The sequence below is a fragment of the Aquila chrysaetos genome, chromosome 14 (genome assembly GCF_900496995.4).
Source record: "Aquila chrysaetos chrysaetos chromosome 14, bAquChr1.4, whole genome shotgun sequence".
NCBI lineage: Eukaryota > Metazoa > Chordata > Aves > Accipitriformes > Accipitridae > Aquila > Aquila chrysaetos.
In genome coordinates, this window is record NC_044017.1 from 33,086,866 (window position 1) to 33,112,548 (window position 25,683).

General features: G+C 41.5%; 1 protein-coding gene across 1 annotated transcript; it reads left to right on the plus strand.

Annotated features, from left to right (window-relative positions):
* Window positions 1-3,671: 3,671 nt before the first annotated feature.
* On the plus strand, window positions 3,672-24,806 carry SERPINE3 (serpin family E member 3). Its single transcript, XM_030036387.1, has 8 exons — window positions 3,672-3,953; window positions 8,378-8,611; window positions 9,891-10,088; window positions 14,693-14,891; window positions 15,969-16,069; window positions 19,479-19,565; window positions 21,882-21,965; window positions 24,400-24,806. Exons 1-8 carry the CDS (start codon window positions 3,695-3,697, stop codon window positions 24,438-24,440), a joined length of 1,203 nt encoding a protein of 400 aa, XP_029892247.1. The 5' UTR covers window positions 3,672-3,694; the 3' UTR covers window positions 24,441-24,806.
* Window positions 24,807-25,683: the final 877 nt, after the last annotated feature.

The following is a 25,683-nucleotide window of genomic DNA, read 5'->3' on the forward strand; positions in this document are numbered from 1 at the left end:
AGAGCTGCTCCTAGAGGTGCCCAGAGATGCTCCACGGAGACACGGCACCCCGTGCTCCAGCCCTCTCCTACCCGCACACCCCCGTGCTGTATTCTCTCCAGGCGTCCTTGGTTCGTGCCTTTCCTTACTTCCCGCACAGGCAGTCTGAGTTATCTCAATGTCAAGAAGCATTTCTCAAAATACAGCTGCTACCTCTGCCCCTTTCTGTCTTTCAAGAGTTATCTTGGGGACCAATCAATTGCATTCCTTTTCAAATGCATTTCCAACATCTTAAAAATAAAATGAGTGCTAGCAAATTTATCAGTGCTTTCTCCAGTACCTTGTGATGCATAGCCAGATTAAGACCCAAAGAAGGATGTGATGCCTAAACTAGGACACAGGCAAGTTTAAAGACTCTAAAAAAAAACCCTAAAAAAGAGCCAGAAACTCCCTTTCTCCACAGCAGCCCAAATCCTAACACTTCTGTAGGTCCAGGACACCTCTCTTTCTGACCTGGAATTTCTGTACTTGGCCTATTTGGTTTGCAGCCCCCGGGTTATTCCCCAAACTACTCTCACTTGGCCAGCTCAGCTCCTGGCTCCCTGGGCTTACTTGGCCAGCTCAGTTTTCTGACTCACCCCACGTTGCACCAGCTTCTCCTTGGACACCCAGTTCTCAGCTTTGGATCCCAGCTTGGGGAAGAGAAACTTAAAACTTAGGCTGCTCAACTGAAGGGGCGTGAGAATTCTGGGTCTGGCCTTGATCATGATAAATGTTCATACCCTTCCCCCAGTATTTTATCACTTGTTTTTTAGCCACAGCTACTTTCACTGACTCTTCCTTCTTTCTTACTCTACTGCCTTTTATCTTTCTAATCATTCACTAATGGATTTTCTTTTTTTATTCATTATCTGTAAAGCGCATTTCTTATTCCCCATGGCTGCTTTGAACAGCATTGATTCATTTTTAGTTTTCTTAAGTTCTCTCTCCTTGTCTGCAAACACTGGTTTTGCTGCTAAGATTCCTCCACAGCTTTCCTTTCCTAAATCAGGTGCAGAGAGGGAGGGTTTGAAACAAACACCCCAGTTTCTAAGTAAGTCCCCTCTGGGATGAGACATGACCCAGAATGGTTTTTTTCCCCTTTCCCACAGAAACTATGCTGCCCTCCACCACATTTACACTGGATCCAATTTTCAATTACATCTTCCATAAATACTTATCCCAAATCTGAACAGCAACATTTTTGCTGGGTGGGAATTGAATGTCAATTTTTGACAGTAATGCCTAAAACCTTCAGGGGCTCCCTATCTTTCTTCCAAATCTTAATAGATCCACAGGAGAGTATCAAGCAGGGCACAGAGGAAATGTCTTACCGGGTCTGGAGCCTCTGGGAACATCACATCAAATCCAGCTGTACAGTCCTCACCAGTGACCAGAGCTAATTTATCTAACGACAGCTTCGAGCCCTTCGAGGGCTCCACTTGGTGGCCTCCATTTCATTCCCTCTGAATACATCTCCAGTCCAGCGGATACTATAAATGTTAACTTCTGCAGAGAGGTCCTCATGCAGCAAAACTCTTAAGCTTGAATGTAATTTTCAGCATGAGGATACTGCCATTGAAATCCATGGCAAAAGCCACATCCCTGTCTGTTGTACATGACTGGGACTGGCCAAACTCTTGCCCCTTGTCTGTCCTAGCGGGAATGTGGTCTAAACCCCAGGATCCTGAGCCAGACCCCAGTACCAGTGTCTGTTCTGTCGTCTTCTCAAAAGAGCAGAAAGAGAGGACCAGCACAAGTGCAGATAAGGGAGTCCCATTGCTTCATTCTCGTTTGGGCCCTAATTCAATTGTGTGGCTGCTCCTTCTCTGTAAGGATGAAACAGTAGCACCTAACACTATTGCTTGATTGTAATGACCTTTTCCCCCATGTCTTCTTTCCCATTTGCAACAGGAATGTATGCTGCAAAATAGCTAAGGGTATATCTAATGTCAAACTCTATGAAGATCAGTAAGCTGCAGTTTTACACACATTTTAAAGCTGAAACCCCGCTTGCCTTAGGTGCCGTTGTGAAGCTGTGAGGCTGAACTTGTGAATATGACGGTCAGGATTTGATCCCGTCACATGAAGAAATCCATGAACCGCTGCAACTGCTTTTAAAGCAGTCACAACCACAGCTCTTCTGCCTCTGGTTCGTTCAAAGCGACCCCTTCCTCATTCGATCTCCTTCAAGTGCACCGCTTTGTTCTTTCTTTCCTTCTGGAAACTAAAGAGTGAATGAAAATCTTGCTATTTGGGATGGCATTAAAAAAAAAAAATAATGGCAAATAAAGACATTTTAATTGCATGGGATTTCTGAATAAGGTTTCAAAGTGGGGGAAAAAAAAATAGCTGTGTGCCTGGTACACAGAGAGCCCTTTCTCTTCCCCTTTGTGGCAGAGGAATCAATGGAATTCATATAAAAGAAGGAGGGGGGTGGGAAGAGAGATAGGAGATGCCTTGCTCCGTACCAGCAGGTCACAAGTCTCATGAGGCTCGAGCAGGGCTTGCAAGGAAGTTGCTGACCGTATCTCCATGTGTACCTTTTTGTTCCTTGCCTTGGATTTGCTGGTCAGTGGCATGCTGCTTTGCCTGGCTCTCCATAGAGCTTGTAGCCTACAGGAATTTGGACAGAGTGGTACAGACATCGCCGACAGAGACTCTGATCACTGACTATCCCTTTAAACGCAGTCTCATGACTTAGTCTTTACTCCACTACCTATTAAAGAAGGAGACAAGACGTACATAGACAGCTTCCATTCAGACACCCAGAAGGACACAGAAAGGCAAGACAATTTAACAGAGCTAACTGTGAGTAAATACGAGCCATTAGAGGTGCTCTCTAGAGCAAAGGGCATGGAGAAAGATTTGTAGGAAATCCTGAAGTGAAAGAAGGTGCAGTATTTTTTAAAATATACTTGCATACGATGTTCAAAAGGCGAAATTCTGTAAAGAAAGTTATTCTGTCGTTTTAGCATTATTCCTTTAAATGTAAATCTAAGTGTCTCTTAATATAACATTGACCAATGCTTGATTTCCCATAAAAATCCAAAGCGGTGACTTTGTGCTGCAAGCACTGGAGCCTTTTGCAAATACAACCTTTTTTCACTGGGATAAATTTCACAGAAGCAATATCGGGGTTGGGGGGGAGAAATTTGAAGCCAGCCTTTTGCCAGCTTGGATCTAAAGCCCAGACTGGAACCTCCAGTTAAATACCTGCACCTCACGAGGGGTGGCCTTCCTTCTGGGAGTGCTGGATGTGACCCCCTTTCTGCTGGGGCCAGAAAGGAGCCGTGGGTGCTCGGCAGCACGGAGACCGCACTAAGGTGTCCCATCACGCGTGCAGGTACCTCACCTTTTAACCGCGGGGCTCTGTGTCTCCACACACTGTAATGGCCCACCATCCTATATGGGTACAGCATTCTGGAAAACTCGGTTCTTGTTAGTCAACAGCGTCATCAGCATGTCCCTACACCTGGGGGGGGTTTAGGACAAAAGCTACTGGGTAGACCTGGACAAGTATTTTAACAGTGATCGTTACTATTGCAAGTGATATCTTAACACTGATGGAAAGAGAACATTCCTCTGTCAGCTCAGCCTATTGCTTTTCTAAATAGATCTTTATTATTAATTGCAGGTATGATTATCTGGCAGAGAGTGTTCCCAGCTCGCCTCCATGTTGCCCTTTTTCTTCTCTGCGTATATCCTGTCTGCCTGCTGGTTAACCAAAGGAAACTGCATCTCCTATGATGAGCTGAAAGAGCTGAAGACTGAATTTGCCATCAATCTCTACCAGCATGTATCCGAAGCAGAGAACAGAACCAATCTGGTAGTCTCTCCAGCAAGCGTGGCTGTTTCTTTGGAGCTGCTGCAGCTCGGAGCTCAAGGAAATACCTTTACAGAGCTGCAGGATGCCCTAGGATACAACATTCATGGTAATGTACTGCTTAAAAAAAATACTTCTTGTCTTACATTTTGCAATAAATTCACAGCTTTACTAAGGAGACAGCAATTGCACACTTCATACTAAACTTCTCTCTTCTGTCTCACTGCAAGACGTAGCTTAGGAGTGTTTTCTCCATCTTTGATAGCCAGGTATCAGCTGGACAAAGGAAACTCAAGGGAATACTTGATACGCATTATATTCCTCTTTTTTCTTGAGCAGTGCGTACTCTTTTACTGCACTGAAATACAACTACATCTAGAAAAGCTCCTTCCACAAGCAGCGGAATTGTTCCTGGTTTCCCAGAGGTTCATCGTTGTGTCCCGGCCTCCTCTGTGTCCTCTGCGAGGAAGTGCCAGGCAGAGGACAGTCGTTTTCTCTCCTATCCCACTTACATTTTCTCTCCTAGCCAATTAACAAATTTTATGAAACCTATAGAAATTGAATTATCTCTAAGACTTTGCACCTTTTTCTAATGTTACAACTGGCCAAAAAGATGAAAAGTTATTAGAAGGAGACTGGCAGAGCAAAATATACACTGACAGATGGATGGTGCAATTGCATCTTTCCCTGAAAGCAGGCTAAAATAAAAACTCACTGGGAATCTGGAAGGGATATGGAAAAGGCAGATGTCTTAAAATCTAACATTAAGTCAGCTGAATTTAAGGATGCTGTTTTCATTTTAGCTCTGGATTATCCTACCATTTCACATCACATGTCAAAAACTATTTTACATTATGGGCACAATGTTTATGAAAAGCAGATGACTGCCTCATCTTCAAAATTTGCAGCTTACATACAAGACTTATGTATAGAGATGACACTGCTATTTCTCAGCATAAAATTTACTTTCAGCGTATGAAGACTAAAGACAAAACCTACAATTTCACCGTCCTGTGCCGTAACCTGCCTCAATCACCATTACCATTCTGTATAGCATTGATAGTCAAACCCAACACAGCAGTTAAGAGCCACCTCGGGCTGATATACACAGATACAGCGGCGTGTACTGACACAAGGACGGTGCACCTATATCATGAGCAGCTGATACAATGAAGCCTTGCCTATAAGACTCCTGTTTCTGTAAATTCAGTAGGGTAATTTTAAACAACATCAGTTCATACAAGGATTATACCTTGCTTGACACTTCTGGTCATTAGGGGCTCAGTTATTAAGAACGAACCTTAAGAATAATATTGCACAGTGAAATTCAGGCACAGCTCTCCACACAAAATGTAACGACGAGAAGTGCAGAGGCTGTTAATAACCTGCCAGCTCTCTTGTGCTGCCTTACTTCTTCTCATGTGGCACATCATATCAAGCAGACACTTTATCTCCATTTCAGTTGTCTGTGGCACAAGCCACATGCACTTTGGCTTTCAATAATACTAATGCATGAATGTGAAAATAAAGTAGGATGGGATCTATTGCCATTGGTTATAACAGCACATTTCCAGTGACAGAGAAGGAAACCACTTCCTCAAATGGTTTAAATCAAATAAATAAATCAAATGCTTAGATCAAATTTCCTATCTGATGAGTAAAACCAAATCAAATATGTACCCATATCTGGTAAAATTCCTTTCTTCCATTAGATGTTTGCATTAATGTTTCTGTTGGTCTGTCTTAAACAATAATGAAGAATGTGGTTAAAATCTTAGCAGGCTGAAAACAATGAAAACATTGATGGTTCATTCACTATTCATGGAGAATCCGCTCTTACATGCACTTGTAATCTTCTTTTAATGTTTGGAAGATTTGTTCACCTTTATTCTAGTACTAAGAAAAACAATGTATAAAGGGATGTCTCTCTAGACGGCACAGACAAAATGACATGCTTTAAAATGCTTTCTTCTTGCTGTTTTATTTTATCAAGGGTATTCTAAAGCAATTTTGAACTGTTTTCCGAGTAAGAATTCAGGACTTTGGTTAGCTAAGCACTTTGATAGGACCGAAGTTACAAGCTCAGGATACCCCACCTCACGTTAACATCTGCTTCCAATTTACCATCTTTGATTTCTTACGTCCTCCAGAGAGCTTGCCAAATGCTCCCGCACTAATGCAAAACACACGAGAAAAGCACTTTACACCTCGGGCCGTGTGAGTTTTCTTGACATCTGTTCAAGTAGTTCAATATTTTATCCCTTAAAGGGTAAGAGATCTAAATGTTAATACAAAACTTCCCACAGGTGATTAGTCTTCCTGCAGGTTACTGCAGGAGCACTCTTAGGTAAGAAAACACTCACCGGATTCTCGGGTGGTAGAAATCGGTAGACGTGGAACTCCCTTTTCCCCATCAAGAACCTGAAGCAAGGCAGTAGAAGTCTCCCGACGATCCAGGGACCTGGCTGGCAGCTGGAGGCTCCCGACGACGCTGCCCCGACCCGACGCTCCGCCTGGGGCAGGGTGGTCCAGGCGGGATGGATCCTTCCCGGTTAGCCACCCCAAACCCCCCGGGTCCCTGCTGGCAGCCCAGCCTGACTTCCATCCAGTGCTGCCGGCACCCGCAGGCGTCTGGAGAAACTGGGTGATGCCTTCCTTTGCCTAAGGTCTCCCTGGAGTCAAAACCAAAATTTCCAGCCAGGGCCATGACGGCGAGCCCAGCCATGCCCACGGGGAGCCGGATAGCCGAGGGCTGCCCGGGGCACCCCGGGGTTTCAAGCCAAGGCAGAGGAGCACCTGAGCCGAGTACGGCACCCTGGAGAAGCGAGGGGTACAATACAGACCCCTCTTGGAGACGGTGGACAGCAATTTATTGCTTAGGTTTCACACAGAAATTGGGGCATCTGGTGCCTTTTCCCTGGGGGAAAGCAGAGAGATCCTGGTGGTCCTGCAGAGCCAAGAGACACTGCTGTCCTGCTGAAGAAGAGCAAGCTCCAGACATTTCCCAGTCCTCAGAGGAAGCCTATTTATGGGAGGAGGAACCTGCTGGAAACGTCTTAAAGGCGAGTAACAATCTCAAGAAGATTTTTATCGGCTGGATGTAGGCAAGTCTCCTCCAGAGCACAACAAGGGATATGGGGAAGGGGCTGAACCGCAAACACACAAAGTTTGAGGAGACTTGACACAGAGCCCATCAACATCGTTCAGGCTGGGTGCAAGTCCCAGGCCTCAGGAGGTCACCTCGGCATGAACCATCCCATCACAAACCACTACAGTGAGCAAAATAATGACAGCCAGAAACGGCTGCTAAATCACCCTTCTAGAAACTTTGTGATTTTGAAAACACAAGATCCCCTAAGTTCGCAGGACTCATGTTCCTGTTGGGCCCACACCTCAACCTTGTATCCGCCACAGAAGCCACCACCATCCTGATCTAGTTGACGATGTCCCTGCTCATTGCAGGAGGGTTGGACTAGATGGCCTTTAAAGGTCCCTTCCAACCCAAACCATTCCTATGAACTACCATGAGCTCCCCAGGAACAGGAGACTGGGGCACTATTCAACTATTTTCATTAGTAGACGACGAACTAGAGAATACATTACTGACTTTTTGAACGGCACCGAGCTCATAGTTGCTACCAGCATTTTGGAAGATCAGAATAGAATTCAAAAGGAGCCCAGCAAATCAGACAAATGTGTGAAGTGAATAGGACACAATTCAATAAGGACAAGTGCAAGATTCTACATTTAGAAGGAATAATCAGCCATTCAAATTGGGGAACAATGAGCCAAAGAATAGATTTTTAGGAAAGGATCTGAGGGCTTGTAGGAATTTAAAAAAAAGAATATTGAATGGGAAATATAATTTTACTTCAGAAAAAGCAGACACTGTTGTGGGTTATATAAAGAGGAGAGTTACTTGTAACACACATGAAGAAACCTATCAGCTCTACTTAGCATTGCCAGGGCTCGTCTGTAATACTGGGCCAGTTTGGGGCACCATCCTTGAAGAAACAAAACAACACATGAGGGCCAAGGGTAGCAGAGACAGACGTGGGGCAGTCAGGGAGATGCCCTTCTGGGGTGGGGGGCACCCATAACGGCAGGAGAAGGAGACAGCGGTACTGGGGCATCAGCAGCTCAGCCAGTCTCGGCCAGAGGCGCTGCGTCTCACTGACAGGAACCCAGCGAGCTCCCAAAAGAAAATAATGTTCCTTATGAACCGTAAGAGCTGTGTTTGCATAGAGGTGTGAGCCTGATGCGAAATCGGCCACTCGACATATCTGCACTAGAGTGATTTCTACAGCAACACGAAGAGTACCTTCCCGTGCCCAGTGCGTCACCGTTCTTGACGGTAGCACTTGACAGTAATACCCCACGAAGTCAAGGGTGCTTCAGTCGTTACAGTGGTTTAACTTTCAGAGGACACTGGTGTCAGCACTGGAATTGAGAGCTGCTGATCCCTGGTGCAAGCTCTGCTGTCCTTAGCCTCAACATGGTAATTGCATTTTCTCCCTCTCTCTCGCCTGGCAGATCAAAGCGTCCAGGATTTCTTGCACACCGTGTACGAAGGAGAGACCGACTCCAGCCAAGGCACGGTGGTTCAGCTGGCATGTTCCTTCTTCGTGGATGCCGGTGTGCAGCTCTCGCCCATCTTCACTGCACGTGCTGTGCGATGGGCAAACAGCAGCCTGCAGCAAAGCAACTTCACTGACCCCAACAGAACCGCGGCCCAAATACAGGAATGGATCACCGGTAACCTTGGAGGTAACGTAACAGCCCGTGAGAGTGATTGCACACGAATAAAATGTAAAATAAGAGTAATGAGAGAACCTGTATTTAACCAAGGATAAAGTTTTTTGCCACACTCCGTGTTGTCCAAGGCTGAGAGCTGCAACATCTAATTCTTGTGCTGATGCTCGTTTCTAATGTGAGGAAAGGGGTGGAATAGGTCTGAATCTGTGAGTATGAGTTTGCGGTATCAACCTGGTAACCGCTTGGCCTTGTTCCTCTCATTTTGAAAGTGGCAATCCTTTGCAGTATTTTCAGTTTTAATGAGGAGCGGCCAAATTCCCCATGGACTGAGTTTGCTGTGTTGAACGCTTTCATGCTGCTGCGGGGAACAGGCAGGGCCGTAAGCTCAGCAATCAGACTCTGAGTTTAAAAAGTCAAAATGGGAAATAAAACGAACTTACTTTCCACACAAGGAAGAAAAGTAATGAAATTAAATTCTGTGCTAATGAAAAAATAATTGAAAAACTAAGTCCCTTAGAAGCAGCAGACCAAATCAATCCCCAATTTGCCCCATCGACTCCAGTTACATGAGTGTTAATTTGGCCATCAACATGTAAAGTGACGTTAAACACACACATTAAAGCTGCTATCAAAAAAATAATTTCTATCCTTCTCAAATGAACTGTAATAAGTGATCCGTGATAGAAAAGTATTGCTCTAGAAGCAGGAACTAAAATGGGAGTTCACACTGTGGTACACATACGAGTATTGAGGAATTAAAAGTGGATCACACTTTCAAAAAAATCTTTGAGATACCCAAAGCAGGATCAGTCGAACTGCCAGTTGAATAAGAGAGAGGGAGAATTAGGATATGAGCTTCATTTGGCTTAGCTACTTCATAAAGCAATCTGTAACCACGAATCCATTTCATGAGGGATTTCTGGCACCAAAGATATGTGGGCACACTTAGGCTAGAAGCCCAGTTAGGGCCAGGGCACGGCGCTGAGCACCGGGCTGCTGCCCTCGACGCGGTCCAGCGCGTAGCACAGCCCTGGCACGGCTCTGGCCCTTGGCATGGACTCACTGGAGCTTGGGTCAGGGGAGAGCATGGGCCAACAGGCAACCCCAACGAGGTCCGCGTGCAGGCGGGGAGGGGAAGGCAGAGGGTTTGGCGGTGCCTTGTGAGCTCTCCGTCTTGCCCTTGGGGACGGAGAGTGGTCCCGACGTGCTTTATTTACTCACAGGGTCCTGGCCTTCAGGCCTGGGCGAGTAGGACGGCGTGTGTCCCCCTCCCCGCCTCTTCTCCCTGCAGATGGGGACGTGCGTGGCATGCCGCTGGAGAGCGCCGGGTCGCCGCTCAGCCAGGTTGCCCTGGTGAGCACCATGTACTTCAAAAGCACGTGGCAAAAGAAGTTTTCCTTTACGGATACGCAGATGTTGCCTTTTACCACGGCGGAGGGCTCAACCCTGAAAGTGCCCACGATGCATCACACAGCCGAAGTTAACTACGGTAACTGCCCTTGATCCAGATTTGCTCTTCTGTACAACATGGAACAGGTTTACTCATTTAATTTCCACAGCTACCACACTAAGATGTGTTATTTTCCCAGCCTGGACAAGTCTCAGAAGAAATCCCATCAAACAAGGAGACCACCCGGGTGACTGAATTGACTCCTTATAATCCCAGGCAATTCTGAAACAGATCCTGGGTTCAAAGTGGGTCCTAAAATACCTACTGTCCATGACCCATCCCTCACAGACCAACACCTCCCAGCACTCCATAACGAACTTGTCAGCTATAGCAAACAACCGAAAGGCACCGAGATAACATGCCAGGAGAAGGGAACAGGAGAGACTGGAGGTACCTTAGTATACTAAGTCCTTTGCAATAGCAGGGAGCTTGTTAAATAAAGCTGCCTAGGAAGGGAGGACCCTGGGAAGCACATCTGATCCCGTGACAGAGGAGCAGTTAAGACTAAAACAAGACCAAGCTCCTACCAATTTGATTTGTGGGGTGGGTAAGAAATTTCTGTGCCCTTCAGCCCGATCACTGTACCTTGAACGTGTGAGCACCAGATAGAAGATAAGGTCACCAGCACAAGCACTGCACCTCCATCCCTCCTGTCTCTGGTCACAGCCTTTCTCCAAGGCTTTAGGGTAAAACTGCAAATCTTCAGGGCCAAATTCTGCAACAAAAGGGAGAGAAATTTTTATGGCACTTGTACCCAATCAGCAGATGCTCTCAGCATGGGCTTGAAACAGTCTAAATACAGATCAAACATTTATTTGTATACTATATGAATATAGTGTATGCTCCTTTCAAAGGCCTGGAGTATGTGGGTTACTGACAGAAGAACTCATGCTGTAGGCTTAATTTTCTACCACCAGGAATTCTTCCATTTAGCTCTACAATCTCTTTCAAAACATAAAAAGCTCCTTTCCCTTCTACCCTAAATTTCAGAACTGCACTTGGGTAAAAACCTTCCTAATTCCAAGTCTAAATTTTTTCAGGACCAATTTATATCTCTTAGCATCATGCCAGCTTTATCCTTTAAGTTAAATAGTTTCTCTTCAGCTTTGATATTTACTCTCAAATGTATTTGCCAGTCACCAAGTCGCCTCTCGATTTCCTGGTAGCTAAGCTGAAGATGCCAGGCTCTTCTAATCTATTAAAAAAACAGCTACTCCAATTCTCTACTAGTCCTTTTCTGCACTTCACCAATCTAAATTAATCTTTCTTGAAAATAAGTGACCAGGAACATACATAATACTTTTAATGAGGTCATACCCATGCTCAATAAAATGCTCTTAGTATTTCTATGACTTGCTGAAAATACCTTGCGTAGTGCGCTGCAGAATGAGCTCAGGGTGGACACTCAAGGTTGACTCCACCTGGGCCTTTTTTCTTTCTCCATCTTTTCCAGCTGATGAGTCCTAGGTATGTCAAGGGGAGGGAAACCTCCACAGGTACAAACTTTTTTTGTGGTTTCGGACCATCGTTTGATTTCCACCACTCCGGTCATCACGGTAACCTCACTGTTTGTCTTTGATGAGAGTCTTGAGTGTTGGCAATACTTTGGAAAGCCACTGGTAACCTCTTCTGAACCTGGGAGCTAGACCTTTAACTTGGCTCATTGTCGTTTCCCCTTCAAGGGGCTGCTTGCTGCCTTTCATTTCTTGCTCTAATTGCCACCACTTCTACCTGTAAATAGTGCCACAGTGAAATGATGTTTAATGTTTTATCTAAAACTAGATGGCGGGATCTATGCTTTTTTATCAAGTTAGTTATCAAGTCAAAAAAAGCTTATAGATTTCTTTGCTAGGGTCTACCTGATGTTGCAATTTACCTCCCTTTCTATTTCCCACTGTGACTTGATTGTTCTTTTCTCCAGGGTATGTTCTAAAACATCTCAAACAAAGACCTAAAAGTTCCCAGATCATTTTCTTTTTCTTTATAAATATACTCCTGTTTTCCTGTCATGGCGGAGAACTGAATCTATAGGTCTACTAAAAATCTTTGCTGACACATTTGCAATTTCACATCCAAGTTCTTTTCGTATTCTGGGGTGGTGATCATCCAGGATTATTATTTTTCTCTCTCAAGTAGTTTAAACTTTGTTTCTGTCTCTGGTGTTGTAATACCTCCTGTTCTTTCCTCATTTCCTTTAGAAACCTCACCATTATCCTTTGCTACATCATCAGATTATTTCTTTCCCATCAGTTCCAGCAAATAATTGGGATGAAATGAGAGGTCTAAGGTGACTGAAGGCAGGGGCTGCCAGTGCTTATACAAGTGGAGATCTTGGGTAGAGAGCAGTGACCAGGAATTCAGCAGCTGAGCTGAAGACTGACCACAGATTTGCTCCTAAGCCCTTGCAAACTTGATGTGAAATCGTTAGTTGTGCTTGCCTGACCACTTGCCTAAACACAAGAACTCCATCCTATTGTCCTTAATTAAATATTAATTACTTAATATTTAAATATTAAGTGAAATACTTAATTATATTAATATTTGCACAGAAAAAGGAAGTTAACCAAAATACTGGAATTACCTTCTCATCCAGTCTGAAATGTGTGAGCCCTCTGCAGCTGGAGAGACTTTTGAGGAAAGTTGAAATGAGAGGGATCGTTTAAAATTTGCTGATTGTCAGATTTGATGGAGTCAATTCAGTCTTTGTCACTGGAAATGCTAGAAACATTTCTAACAAATCAGTTTGAAATTAATACAATAGGCAGGTTTACTACAGCAAAACAGAGGCATGAGATAACTTTCCTTCATTATCAAATTATAGCAGCTGTCTACCACCAGGATAAAAACACAGAGTGATAAGGATTATCTGTGGCCTGTTATCGATCTCAGCATTTACAACAGTGTTTATCCTTTTAACATGGCCACACAGAACAAATCAGCCTGGGGACAATTAACACTGCTCCAAGAAAATGTCAACATTACTATTTACACAAGCCTTATAAACTCTGCAGCTATTTTACATATTCACTTTTTCAAGCAATTTGTTAACTATATTTGAATACTGATTTAGCATCTATATAATTCTTATGGGGTGCTCAAAAGCAGTTCCAGTTAGGAAGGCTAAACATTCTGACTCAATAATCTCAAGTCTTTGATTTTCTTTCTAATTAACAAATAAGATCTGTATAACCTTTGTGCACAACATGCTGACTTCAAAGTATCAGGACGCCCACTCACGTCCAGTGTGCTACAGACATAAATCTTCCCTGCTTGCCTGTTACAAAGCAGAAGATCTTTTCTTGGCAAAGCGATCCATGTGCTGGGAGATGGTTTTAACAGCGCAGTTCCCACTCCATGTTGCATGGCAGGAGTGCTAATCGAAGAGCCTAAAATTTAATCTAGCAGAATAATCAACACTTAATGATTCCTATTTAATCCAGATCTGCAAAACAAACACACTGTACACTAAACATTTGAGATGTCCTATAGCTACTTATTTATTAGCAAATATTTAGGTATTTTGAACATGAGCTACCTATAGTCTGTTATTTATAATCACTGACTCAAAAAGTGTGAGTATCTCCAAGATATAACTACTACAGCTGGGTGAAGAGGGAGTCAAATATTTTGGATGGCCTGCAGCAATGGCAATGGTAAGTCATTTGCTTGCGACTTGTGTTTTAACTCCTGGCCTGCTATCTATTGCTGAGTGTTTCTGAAATGCTACTTATTGGATTAGCAAATGAAAAAATCAGAAAATAAAATTGTGATAATTGAATCTGTTCTAGTGTATAACAGAATCCATCAGAAACACCTGGACTAACTGTTCACTGAAATATGGAATTAAAATGGTAATTTAAAATGGCTGTTACAAATTGCTGCATAGCTAATTACAAGTTCAGAAGCCCATCAGCTCTTACTTTTGAACCAGTTTTTATAACCTTCAACTGATTTTGATATGGTTTAGGCCTGTATTTTCAAAAATAAGAAATCTGGTGCTTAAATAAGCATAAGCCTAATTACTTTATTGTTTAATGTAGCTATTTGTTTCTTGAAATAAGGTTAAAACCAATTTTTAAAGGTAGTAAAAACGGAAACACAAGGCAAAGTAGGTTTCAGTTAATTCAGTAGGACACTCCTCATTTTGTTTTCGTAATTTCTTCCAGTAGTGAATTTTTAGTGAAAGGTATTACATGGAAATCACAGAGAAAACTGTAAGCTTATTCAAAGAACAAGCAGGAACAGTCACCATAAAGTTACTGTCATTGCTTCAGTAATGTTTTTAAACTCTGAGCAAGGAGGACAGCTACTACATGAGAAAGTAATAAAATATCCATGCTCTGCTGAGACAGTGCTTCAGGTGCTATTACGGTCATTGGCATTTTCCTGCCAAGATGCATATAGATACTTATTTATGTGTGTGTTTGCTTGTTTATTTTGACACAATCAGCTCTCTTCAGATGAGCTACCATCATGCCTTAAGAGCAGCCTGAGCCGGCTGCAAGAGCCCGTGCCTTAGAGACAAGCCCTTCTATCCATCCCTGGGGTTCTGGACCGCCTGCTGACCCAGGCTTGTGATCTGGGTTTGGGGTTTTTTTCCCCACTTGAATGGTGAAATAAGATCTGTATCTGCCCACCCACAGGCCAGTTCCAGACTGCAGCTCTGGAGGGTTTCAGCGTGGTCGAGTTACCCTACCTGGGGGAGAAACTCAGCATGTTCCTAGTGCTTCCCAGCCACAAAAGAACAGCTTTGTCCCAGATTGAGTCTCACCTTTCTGCCAAAACCATAACCCTCTGGGCCAACGGCTTAAAGAGAACAAAGATGGACATTTTTCTACCTAGGTAAGCAATGTTAGTGCTCCAGGATGGATTCACTACTTCAGTGGTCGGAATTGTGTGTGATAGCGGTGACACAAGCAATGTGTGAGGCAAAATCAAGTTAGATGCTTTTGGTTTTGTTATTCATCACATGATCAGAAAAGCTCTAACCCTTTCTTAAGCCATGAAGAGGTGAGCTGGGAATGCCAAAACTTTCTGGTATGCTCTGTGCTGTTGTTAAAAAAAAAAAAAAAAAAAAAAAAAGGTATTTCAGTTGGTCCTACAGCTTTTCCTTCAAATTTGTTTGGGGTATGACAATCCTTTACAGGATCTAAAAGAGAAAAATGTTCCTGGCCCTTTCCCATTTCTCTTTGCTTAAGGAAGAATAAATATACAGCCTTTATAAAAAACACAATAGCTTCTTTTTACACCTTGTTAGTGTACTGCAAAAGTATTCTACAAAGCACTTGGGGCCTCTTACCAGTCACACCCATCTTTCTGTGCACAAAGCAAGTTTCAGCAATCCGTTTTCCACATTAGTCATTTGCTGTTGCTAGCAAATGCACATATCCTGGAGATATTTTCTATCATCCATTCAAATGAAATTGCATAGCAGGAGGAATCAGGTGCAGGAGGGCCTTTTGTGGCTGTACCTATTGTATGGATCAGCATGGAAGGGCTTCGTTATGCACCTCTTACAACGCATTCCTCACGTTAATGAAGCGCTGAAAAACAATTTGTACATTAATATTCCTTTTCTCCAAGCTAATCTTTGACAAATGTTTCAAAGACCCCTTTGCTACAGCCAAAAAGACTGTTTAAAAGAGGACACTTGGGGAAATGCAGAGTTCATGTGTCAAGAAGAGTGAGAGGCAGTCTGATTGCAATAGCTTGAGGTGAGAGATTCCTTCTGTTAATGTCTTCAGGTGAAGATGAGTTGCTTTTCTGCAAAGTACACTTAATCAGATGGAACGCATTGGGCTCACACAGAAATAGATGGATGAAATGCAAAGGCTTGAAATAAATTGCATCTGTTCCGCCTTTTAACTCTATGAAACTACAAATCCCACATTTAAATAAAATCTATCATATTAATTTCAGGTTCAGTATTCAAAGCCTTTTTGACCTAAAGACAGTTTTTTCTGCCTTGGGAATTAGAGATGCATTTGATCCCATCACTGCTAATTTTAAAGGCATTTCAGGTAAGAGGCTTGCCGGAATAAAAAACGATCACTGATCCAATAGTTGTAGACTCTTACATTTGAATGATTCAGTAGACCTGGGCCTTCTGAACTAGTTGTAATTCTTCCTCTGTGAAACTCTAAAACACAATTCACACTTAACTGTTCTACTTTATTATTGGCAATTATATTTTGAGCTGTTGTTTCGTAGGAAAGAGGAATCTGAAAGGGACAGGAGTGGTTTTGGTCTTGCTTTTTTTTTCTTCATCTTTTTCTCCTTTCTTGAAGATTAAAACTGTCAAGACAGTATATGCCTGGAAAATGGTTATTTTTTCAGAAATTTAGGATGCTTTAGTACAACTTGCATTCCTATTTGTGTTTTTAAATAGTTGTTTAACAGTTAGGGATGCTGATCCAACAAGTCTGTGTTCCAACTCTTGACATCGCAAACAACATTGGCATATGCCCATGCTATGCTGTCTTGCTAATCCAGTGACCAGTGGACTAAATTACACTTTCCCTTTGCTAAAATACTAGTGTTATGATTGTAAACTGTCTTGGTTTTGGAAGTCTGAAATTATTCCACTCCTTTGAAAATTTTTATCCCTATTTAATATTAAATAGAAAAAGAATCCAAATTATATATTTTCTTTTTCTTTTGACTACTTCCAGCAACACAAATTATTTCAACATAGTCATTTCTGCTCATAGCAAAGACTCAGAGTGGCAGCTGCCTGGAGAGATGCAGAGTTCATGCAATTCTTGTACGTGTTAGCGAATAAATGAAATTCTTCCAATTCAGACAAACCTACTTTTACAGAAGGGTTGCTTTCCTGGGATGAACCTCAGAAGGCATGTTACTTAGGGGTTTTTTTAATGCCGCTTTTAAAATTGAACACAGCATTGTTCTGTTGTGGTATATATCTCAATTGCAAAGCGATGCACGTTAAAATAATTTGTTACTGCCCACTTTTTTGTTAAAGCCTCCTGCTTTTTTTACTGCAAACAAATGTTAATATACTGATAAAGTGCACAAGGATGTATTTTATAAAGTTAACGTCTAGTTAAATAAGATAAATAATTTGAGGAAATTAACATCATCATAAAAAAATCTCATTTAGCAGCTTCTTTCCTATGTACACAACTCAGTGGCTTTTGTCATACAGGGTAAGGCTTACAGAAGTATTTGATCCTGCCCATGGCGGGGTTAGGGATTAAAGGATGTGTTGAGGCCCTTCTCAGTTCTACTCTTACACTACTCAGTTACGTATCGTAATAGTAGGGTTATAGCTATAGTGGTCTACAAGTTCCGTGAGACAGTTTATAAGGAAGGTTTCTCTTTTATTTAACCAATAGATACAGTTGGAAAAAGAACAGGTAAGTTTTCAGTTCCTCTTCCATACGAAGCAGAAGCCGTAATCTTCAGAATATTTACTCTCAGATCACATTTAGCAAACAAACGTGTTACTTCATTTCAGACCTGGAATAGCTTCTTTATGCCTTAAAGCTTCTATTTTTTTTCCTCCAAAATAAGTTAGATTTATCTAATTAAAAAAAAAATCTGCCTCTCCTCAGTTTTGTCTTGTTTCCATCCCAGATTTTTGACCGTACAAAATTCAAATAGAAACAGGTAAAATGCTCTTTTAGTACTTCCTTGTTTTCACCTGTATGTCAGACTCGATCCTCAGATTCAGACACAAAAGAAAAAAAACCTCTCAACCTTCCCCACTTTCTGCCCTCCGCAGTCAGCTGGGGAGAAGCAGACTTGTAACACTCACCTTGCTATCTTTCTGAAATTAATTTTTTCCAAGCTCCCTTTTATGTCACAGTCCCGTTGTTTCTTCCTGAAGAGCGGTTTTTCTGCAATTTCCCTTCCAACGGTTCCTCAATTCATTCCTTGTCCCCACGGTGTGAATTAGTTTGGACTCTCACCGTGTAACCTTGCTTTCCACCACAACCTGGAAGCCTCTCAAACTAGTAATTCCCATTCAGCATTCAGTCCGCTGTTGTCCATGTAGTGGGAAAAAAAGTCATAAAGATGAAAGAATAAGTAAACATGGGTAGAAGTGAGGGAGAAGAGGGTATTCGCAATTCCTGCTCACAGTCAAGGGACCTGCTTCCCTCCGTCAGCAATACAGAGATCCAAGACACACTGTCTTCCCTAAAGCAACCTAACGTTGCCTTTCTCATGCGTTATCTCACTCTAAAGATGTTCCTATGTTGTGTCAAAGCAATGCTCTTCTGTAGCCTGAACCCAGCTCCCACCACTGGAGATCACTGGAAACGGGCCAGGCTGCAGCTGGCTCCATCAGCAGAAACGGGAGGACACCCCACAGCTCTTCCAGGTTTACACCGATACGGACATACAGTTAAAATCTTGTCGTTCCCCTTCCCCCAAACTAGAAAGCAGATCTGAATGATCAGTAGTCACTAGCAGAAATGCCCTTAAGCAGAACACCCCAACTTTGCATTCACAGTAGTGATTCTTTCCTAAGAACTTCACTGCCTGTCTGAAAGCAGGATCCATGTTTCACATGAAAGTCAAGAGGCACTTGGACCAACAAGCAAAAGGACATGTTTAGGCAGAGAAGTTCAAGACACACGAGTGTTTTAGCTTATTCTCCAAGTTCCCCACATATAAGGTCACACTGTTCCAAAACCAAAGTAGTCATACTATCTCAGCTGCATGCTGAGCTAAAAAGTCCGTAACATTAAGCTAGCTTAGATGCCCAGGCTGTCCACACTCACCCATATTAGGCACACGTACAAAAAAAATCAGGAGTCATGTCAAAATTAGAAGTGAGGATCTTCTAATGCAGAAGCCAGGTACAGATAAAGCAACTGAAAGGCAGGTTTATACTGTGCTGTCATTCTGACTGTGATGCGCTGAAGGAACCAATGAAAGGAATTTCTGACTGAAGAAAAGCTAATAATGTGACACGTGATGTGTTCAGCATCAGTTCACATGTAGTGAGGTAGAGAGCAATGTACTTCATGTTACTGCAGTGAATTCCTTGAAAGCTAAACATTGTTTAAAATTATATTCCTTCCACTAAGCATTATTTTGTAAGCAGTGCTATCTTCAGAATATTTTAGCAATTTTTGCTTCATTTTTTAAAAATGGAATAGAGCAGAGGCCAGGCATACAGCACTATTTGTCCAGCAGCATCAGGTAACGATGCACTTACTGCTGCTCCAGCTAAATGCCAAGGGACTGGAATCCCTTGGCCTAGCCAGCCTTTAGCGCAGTTTGGTTTTAGTCATTGAATTAGTTGCCCAGCTGAAATATCTAAGTTATGTGACCCTTAGATTCTGCAGAAAAAAAAAAAGGTAAAAGCATTCTGAATTTAAAACAAACAAACAAAGCAAAAACCTGTTCACAATGAAATTCAGAAAATAACTACTAATATTAATTTCTGGGTTTTTGCAGGACAAGATAGTCTTTATATTTCAGAAGCTATTCACAAAGCAGAGATTGAAATAACAGAAGATGGTACGAAGGCATCAGGAGCTACAGGTAAATCAAATATACAGACTTTACTTCTCGCTTCTGGAGCTTATCACTACAGAAACAACTACTAGCCTTTTATTTGGGGGGGAAAAAAAAGAAAAAAAAAGCATGGTAGCATTTAAACGTATGCCTAACCTAAATTTAAACTTTTGTATTTAACATGCTTCCATTTCACCTTTGTAATTGTTCATAAGAACTCTTTAATTTTTGATCTCAGGCTGATATGTAAAGGTGCAAGTGAAAACCAGCTCAGAGAAAGTCCAGTTTGAGAAAATAAACCACTTATTTTTCTGTTGGCTAAATCTGTTTGCTCAGATCATAAAAGCAAAGAATGAAAAACAGTTACTAACATTTTATCTATAGCTCCAGAACTGTTAAAGGGATTGTTTTTTGAAGATGATCTCTTTGGTAGTATTGAAGGTAACGATGGGAAAGCTTTGTCTTCATGAAGATGAAGGCAGGCTTGTTTCTTACATACTTTGAAGCGTGACCTTCATGTGCAGTAGCTTCTGCTAACAGATCATTTCCACGTGAGCAGCCCCACGTGGCTGAGTGAGGAGACTCAGAGTAAAACCTCGGCTAAGGACTAGAGTCAATAAATGACCTTCATAAGCTGAATGGCATCTCAATACGAATCCTTCATCATGATTTACATGAAACAGGGGAACTAAAATTACTGAGCTGGGCCATCCCCATTTTTTTTTTTTTTTTTTTTTTTTTTAATTTTTTTGGTCACATGAGCCTTTACCAAAGAAGGCCCCTGGTTTTTTGTTTCCCTTTTGGAAGCCTCAGGAGAAGCTACAAGTCAGCATGAAAAGCAGCCCTAGACCCCTGCGTGGATTACGTAGGCATTACTGCCACTTGCTTGCTCCTCTTGGGAGGCTGGACGTGTCCTCAAGCCATTCAAACATCACCACAGCAGAAGGGCGATCGTTACTCACACCTCGCTTTTCTGCTTCCCTGGGCTGTGCCCACTACAGATGTGTTCCACCTGCGCATCGCAAACGCTGGTGGTCCTCGACTGCAGGTCAGGGCAAGACCTGGGTCTCTCCCGTTTCTCCTCATTGGCCTCCTTGGTTTCAGGAGCTGCCCTGGGAGGGAACACCTCCCCTCACCGCAGACACCCCACGGTCACAATGCCGAAAGGAACCTGAGGACACCTGATTTGGTATAGGATTCCTCTAGCAACAACTTTGAATAAGACATATGCTGTACATATGTGTGCTGTACATATGTACATATTTGATGTAATGAAGTTAACCTTTCTGCAGAGCTGTACAGTTTTAAATTTTAGGACAATTTTCATCTCTACCGGGGAATTAATATTTTTAGTAATTTTTCTGGTAATTCCCATACAAAATAAAAGCTTTTAGGTGGCTTCAATTACGTACCAAACTCTAAGGGTAATAGCAATCAGACCTCAGACCTTTATCCCATTGAAACCAATGCCAAAACTTTCCTTAACTCCAGTCAGACCAAGCTAAGAAGCTGATTTTAAAAGGTATAACTATGTTTATTGTTTACTTTAAAAGCTCTGGAACTAGTCACATGGTGGCTTGAAAGCTGAAGTAGGCAGGTTTTTTAGGAGCACTGAAATAGTGCCACTCAAACTAGTTTTACTGAGTCTTACTTGAATTTTCAATTTAATTCCATTGTTTTAAATGCTCATTAAAAAATAATCCAAATCTGGGTTTTTTAGCATTGCGGTTTTTTTGACAACATATTCTTAACGCTATATAGCTACAAGGAAGAATTTATTTAAACAAGATGTATTTTAATAATAGCTGAGCCATCATAATTCTTAAGGACTCTTTGTTTAACCTAATAACTAACCCTCAACCAGAGAGAGGAAAGACAGTCATAAGTTGAGATCAAGGATACTTAGGTTTTGTTGAGAGCTCTGACAGAGAAATTCCAGGATGACAGAGGTATTTCTCTGCTGTTTGTCTCCCATTTAGAAAAGGGACTACACTTGTGCCTTGCTTAACATTTTTACCAGAACAGCATAGCTAGCAATTGGCTAACAGATTAAGCAATAGCATCGTATGACTTCAGCAGGGTTAGGGCTGTGATAACAAAAATTACATCACCTTTGAAATCCAAAGCCAGACAGAGTCACTTCAGCAATGAAATACACACAAATCACCTGCAGGTAGTCTCACAACACTTGACTTGTTCATTCACCCAGACTGATTTCACTGTTCTGAAAGCAGAGGAGGAACTCAAAACTCAGCATACTAAACATCAGAGCTCGAGGGCACTGTGCAGAAGGTGGGAAGAAAACGGACACATTTTACTAATGTTTTCTTTGTTGCATTACAGCAATGGTATTACTAAAAAGATCTCGAACGCCTATTTTCAAAGCAGACAGACCTTTCACATTTTTCCTGAGACAAGCTAATACAGGTATGCATGCTCTGTGTTTCAGTAGCAGAATCCTTCACAAGTAGCCCTGAAATCAGTAACAAGGTCTTTGTAAATAGCATGCCATTCTTCAGTCCAGGAAACTTCAACAACCATGGAAACAGTGGGTTTAGGGTTTTTAAAGCATAAAGAATACAGTTTAATTTCTTTAAAAAGAATGCATGATAGTCATAGAAGTCAGGGAAGCCAGATTAGCCTCTTCTATGTATATGCAGTATGTGCTCAAAAAGATTTCTACCATAATCATAGGCACTAGAAAGGTCTTACAGATCTTAAATGCCCCAGGATTAGGGACCAACCTCCACAGGGTAATTCAAATTACAAAGGGGCTGGATCAGCTGGATTCATATCTGAAGTTAAAATAGAAATCCTTCCCTATAAATGAAACTTACTCATGCCTACACAGACGGCACACAGCAAACAGACTTCAACCTGTAGGCATCAGGACCTGAAACTCCCTGTATTAATTCCTACCACAGAAGCTTCTAGGGAGATAGCTCAGAAATTCTGAAGACCAACAATCTTTTGCCCAGCTACAGCTCAGGATATGCAGAAACAAATTTCTCTTCCCTCGTATCTTGAATAGCAACACCTTCAAGGAGGTAGTTTTACACATCTGGATCTTTCACTAGTTCATATCCTCACAAGACATTCAGGTTATCAAAAGCCATGGATATTCACTGTATGTAATCAGGTAACTTAGCTCTGCAAAAAGCGTAACTTGTATCTTCACTTTTGTAAGGAGCTGTCAAAAAATAAATGTTTCTTTTGCAACTGAAAACTTTTTCTTGCTAAGAAGCTCCTCCAGCCCCCAAAACAAACAAAACTGCAGAGCACGTCTGGAAGAGTGAAGCATCTCAGTGCTCTTTTGGCTTCAGCATTAGACTATGTCTCATTTCAGATGTCCAATCATCTAAGTTACTCCAGAATCTCTGCCAAAGGAAAACACCATATAGCTCGTTGGCAATAATAAAGAACAACTGCATTATGCACCATTTAGCAGGTGTTTGCTCCCCCGAAGCACCAGGCCATCTCCAACAACTCTTACCCTTCTTAGCAATGCAGTAAACTTGCACCTTAAATATTTTCCTAAAAATCCTTCAAACCACCAAGTTTCTCTCTCATGTCCACTTAGATTTCCAGGGAACATATAGCCATTTATAGGGTTCAGCAAAACACTGAGGCCTGGCAAGAAGACCAAAGAGACTTATTTTCCTTATCTGCTTCCAAGCAACACACACCTTTCTCTTAGTCAGTGAATACCAGTGTACGTAACGTTCTGCTTTAAAAACCTGTACCTTAAACTTTGACCAAAATGCAAACACATCTTTTAAAGAGAAAAGCACTACCTTGGTGGGGGTTTTATTTTAAATATGCTTTGGCAATCATTACCATTCAATGAATAAAAGTATTTTTACTTGGCAAATACAGAATTTTAAAAAAAAAAAGTCACTGAAAGCTGATCTATGAAACCTGAGCCACAGATTCTTCAGGATTAAGAACAAACTGATTTCGGTGAATAAAATTGCTCAGTTTATAGTATATATAAAAAATATATAAATAGGAAGGAAATCAGATTGTAAACCAGGATTTTTATGTGAAGCATAAAAAAATATATACCTTCCAATGAACTCAAAATCAGAAATACATTTCTGTAATTTAAGCTTTTTAATGCAAAAAGTGAAAACTGTGAAAACATTGAGTCATTTTGTTTGTTCAGACTTGGTGACTGAAGTTGTTCAGGTATGAACAGGGGAAAGGGTAAACAAGATCTGCTTTTAATACATTTTATTAACCTAGAGGTACTTAAAAGTTACTATCCCCATAAAGATCACAATGAGTCTTTATGTAGATCAAAAGTCTTCATTGCATCAGTCTCCTAGTAATAGCAGAAATATATTTTCCAAGACTTAAAATAGCATAGATCTGCCTGAAATAATTGAAAAAGTTTGGGTTTCTTTAATCTGAATTTCAGGTTTGAATGCATTCCTTTTGAAGGACAGGCAAGGTAACAGCAATGCAAACTGAACCACAGATTCAATGAATCTGAGGCAGTGATTTCATTCAAGGGGTTGCAATAATCTCTTCTGTAACTACAATATCAACACAAAGGAATGAATTTAGGCTGTTTTGCTCAGTTCAAAAGTGGTTCTTTAGCCAATGGTCTGGATAAGTTTCAGGTTTTGCAAAATTTCTGGTTTGGGCTACCAACTATTTGGAAAGGCCTTTTTGTTTTTAATACAGAAATGTTCAAATTATTCTAAGGCCAGCATGCAATTGCAGTCCATTTTTCCATACCAGCAATGAATGATCACAAATCTGCTAGTTCTGTGCTTAATTTATGTATGTAAACGGTACTACACTTTGAAAATATCATCCCAAACTGAAATAATGTTAATATTGTTTTCATTTACAGGCTCGGTATTCTTTATAGGAAGAGTTACAAATCCTTCGTAATAAACACTAGACAAATATGCTGTCTTCTCTTCCTCCGATGGTGAGCTTTCCTTCAATGAAATTAAAGGCTACATTACATCTATTTATTAAAACACTGTTTTAAACAACATCACTTTTGCAGGAATAAGAGTGAGCAAGCCCTCCACTACTTTATTACTTTGTACATGCTGTTGGAAACTTACAGCTGGCTAGGAATCATTAGCAGCACAACTACAGCAAAGAAAGTAAGCATATAAACATTTGAGGAAATACTGAACAGATTTTGCCACCTAAATGTTTAATAATATGGGCCAACAGCTTCTGCTTAACTTCATAATGGCTAAAGTCAGCTTGACAGTTGCAGAGTATGTAGGTCATCTGAAAGAAAGCATCCCACAAGAAAGCTTTGTGATACATGTTATTTTTCACGCACAACTTTATTTCCCTGTCCTGAAGTCAAAAACTTAAGAACAAAATTGAGATTCAGTCTGGTCCCAGACTTAGATATAATCCAGCTCAGATAGTAAGGTAACAAGCAAACAGCAAAATGCTGTCAAATGGAAATCAAGTTGAGAGGCTGTTTCAAAACTGACAGAACAGGTAGGAAGCAGAAATACCCACTCAATCAGTGACCAAACAAATATTATTGCCAAAAAAGGTAGCAATACTACCTTTACTACCTTTTATTTTACTTTTTTTTTTTTTCAAGTGAACACAACATAGAATGGACATTCCTGAAGAACACCAAGTGAAGCTAAAAGCATCTAGAAAAATGCTTTTTTTCAGCATCCTGACAAAAGTTGGGATACAGTGAGTATTTTAGTACAAGATTCAGCAAGTCATGGCACAAGCATCAGAAACCCAGGCCCATAAAGATTTTGGGTGAACACTGCAAACCACTTACTCCTAGGAAAAGCATGAGAGGGGAGTTGCTCCCACTGAATCAAGCAAAGCTTTCCAGAATTTAGGAGCATCTAGCACAGATGAAAGACATGGCCAATAAAGCATTCAGTGATATTTTGTGCCCAAGCAGCAACACCTTCTGGCTGTTCCTGCATTTGTAAACATGTAAAAACTTCTGACACAGAAAAACTCTGTGCAGGATTCCTCAAAGGCTACTGACCCCTGCTTTACTACACTGTATCCTCATAAAATTGCGGGGTTTCTCATTGCTGTGGATGTGCATACAGGACATCAGTTTGTTATGTTACTCACCAAACAGCGAAGCGCAAAGTACACAAGGCCACAAGGGATCATCCTACTG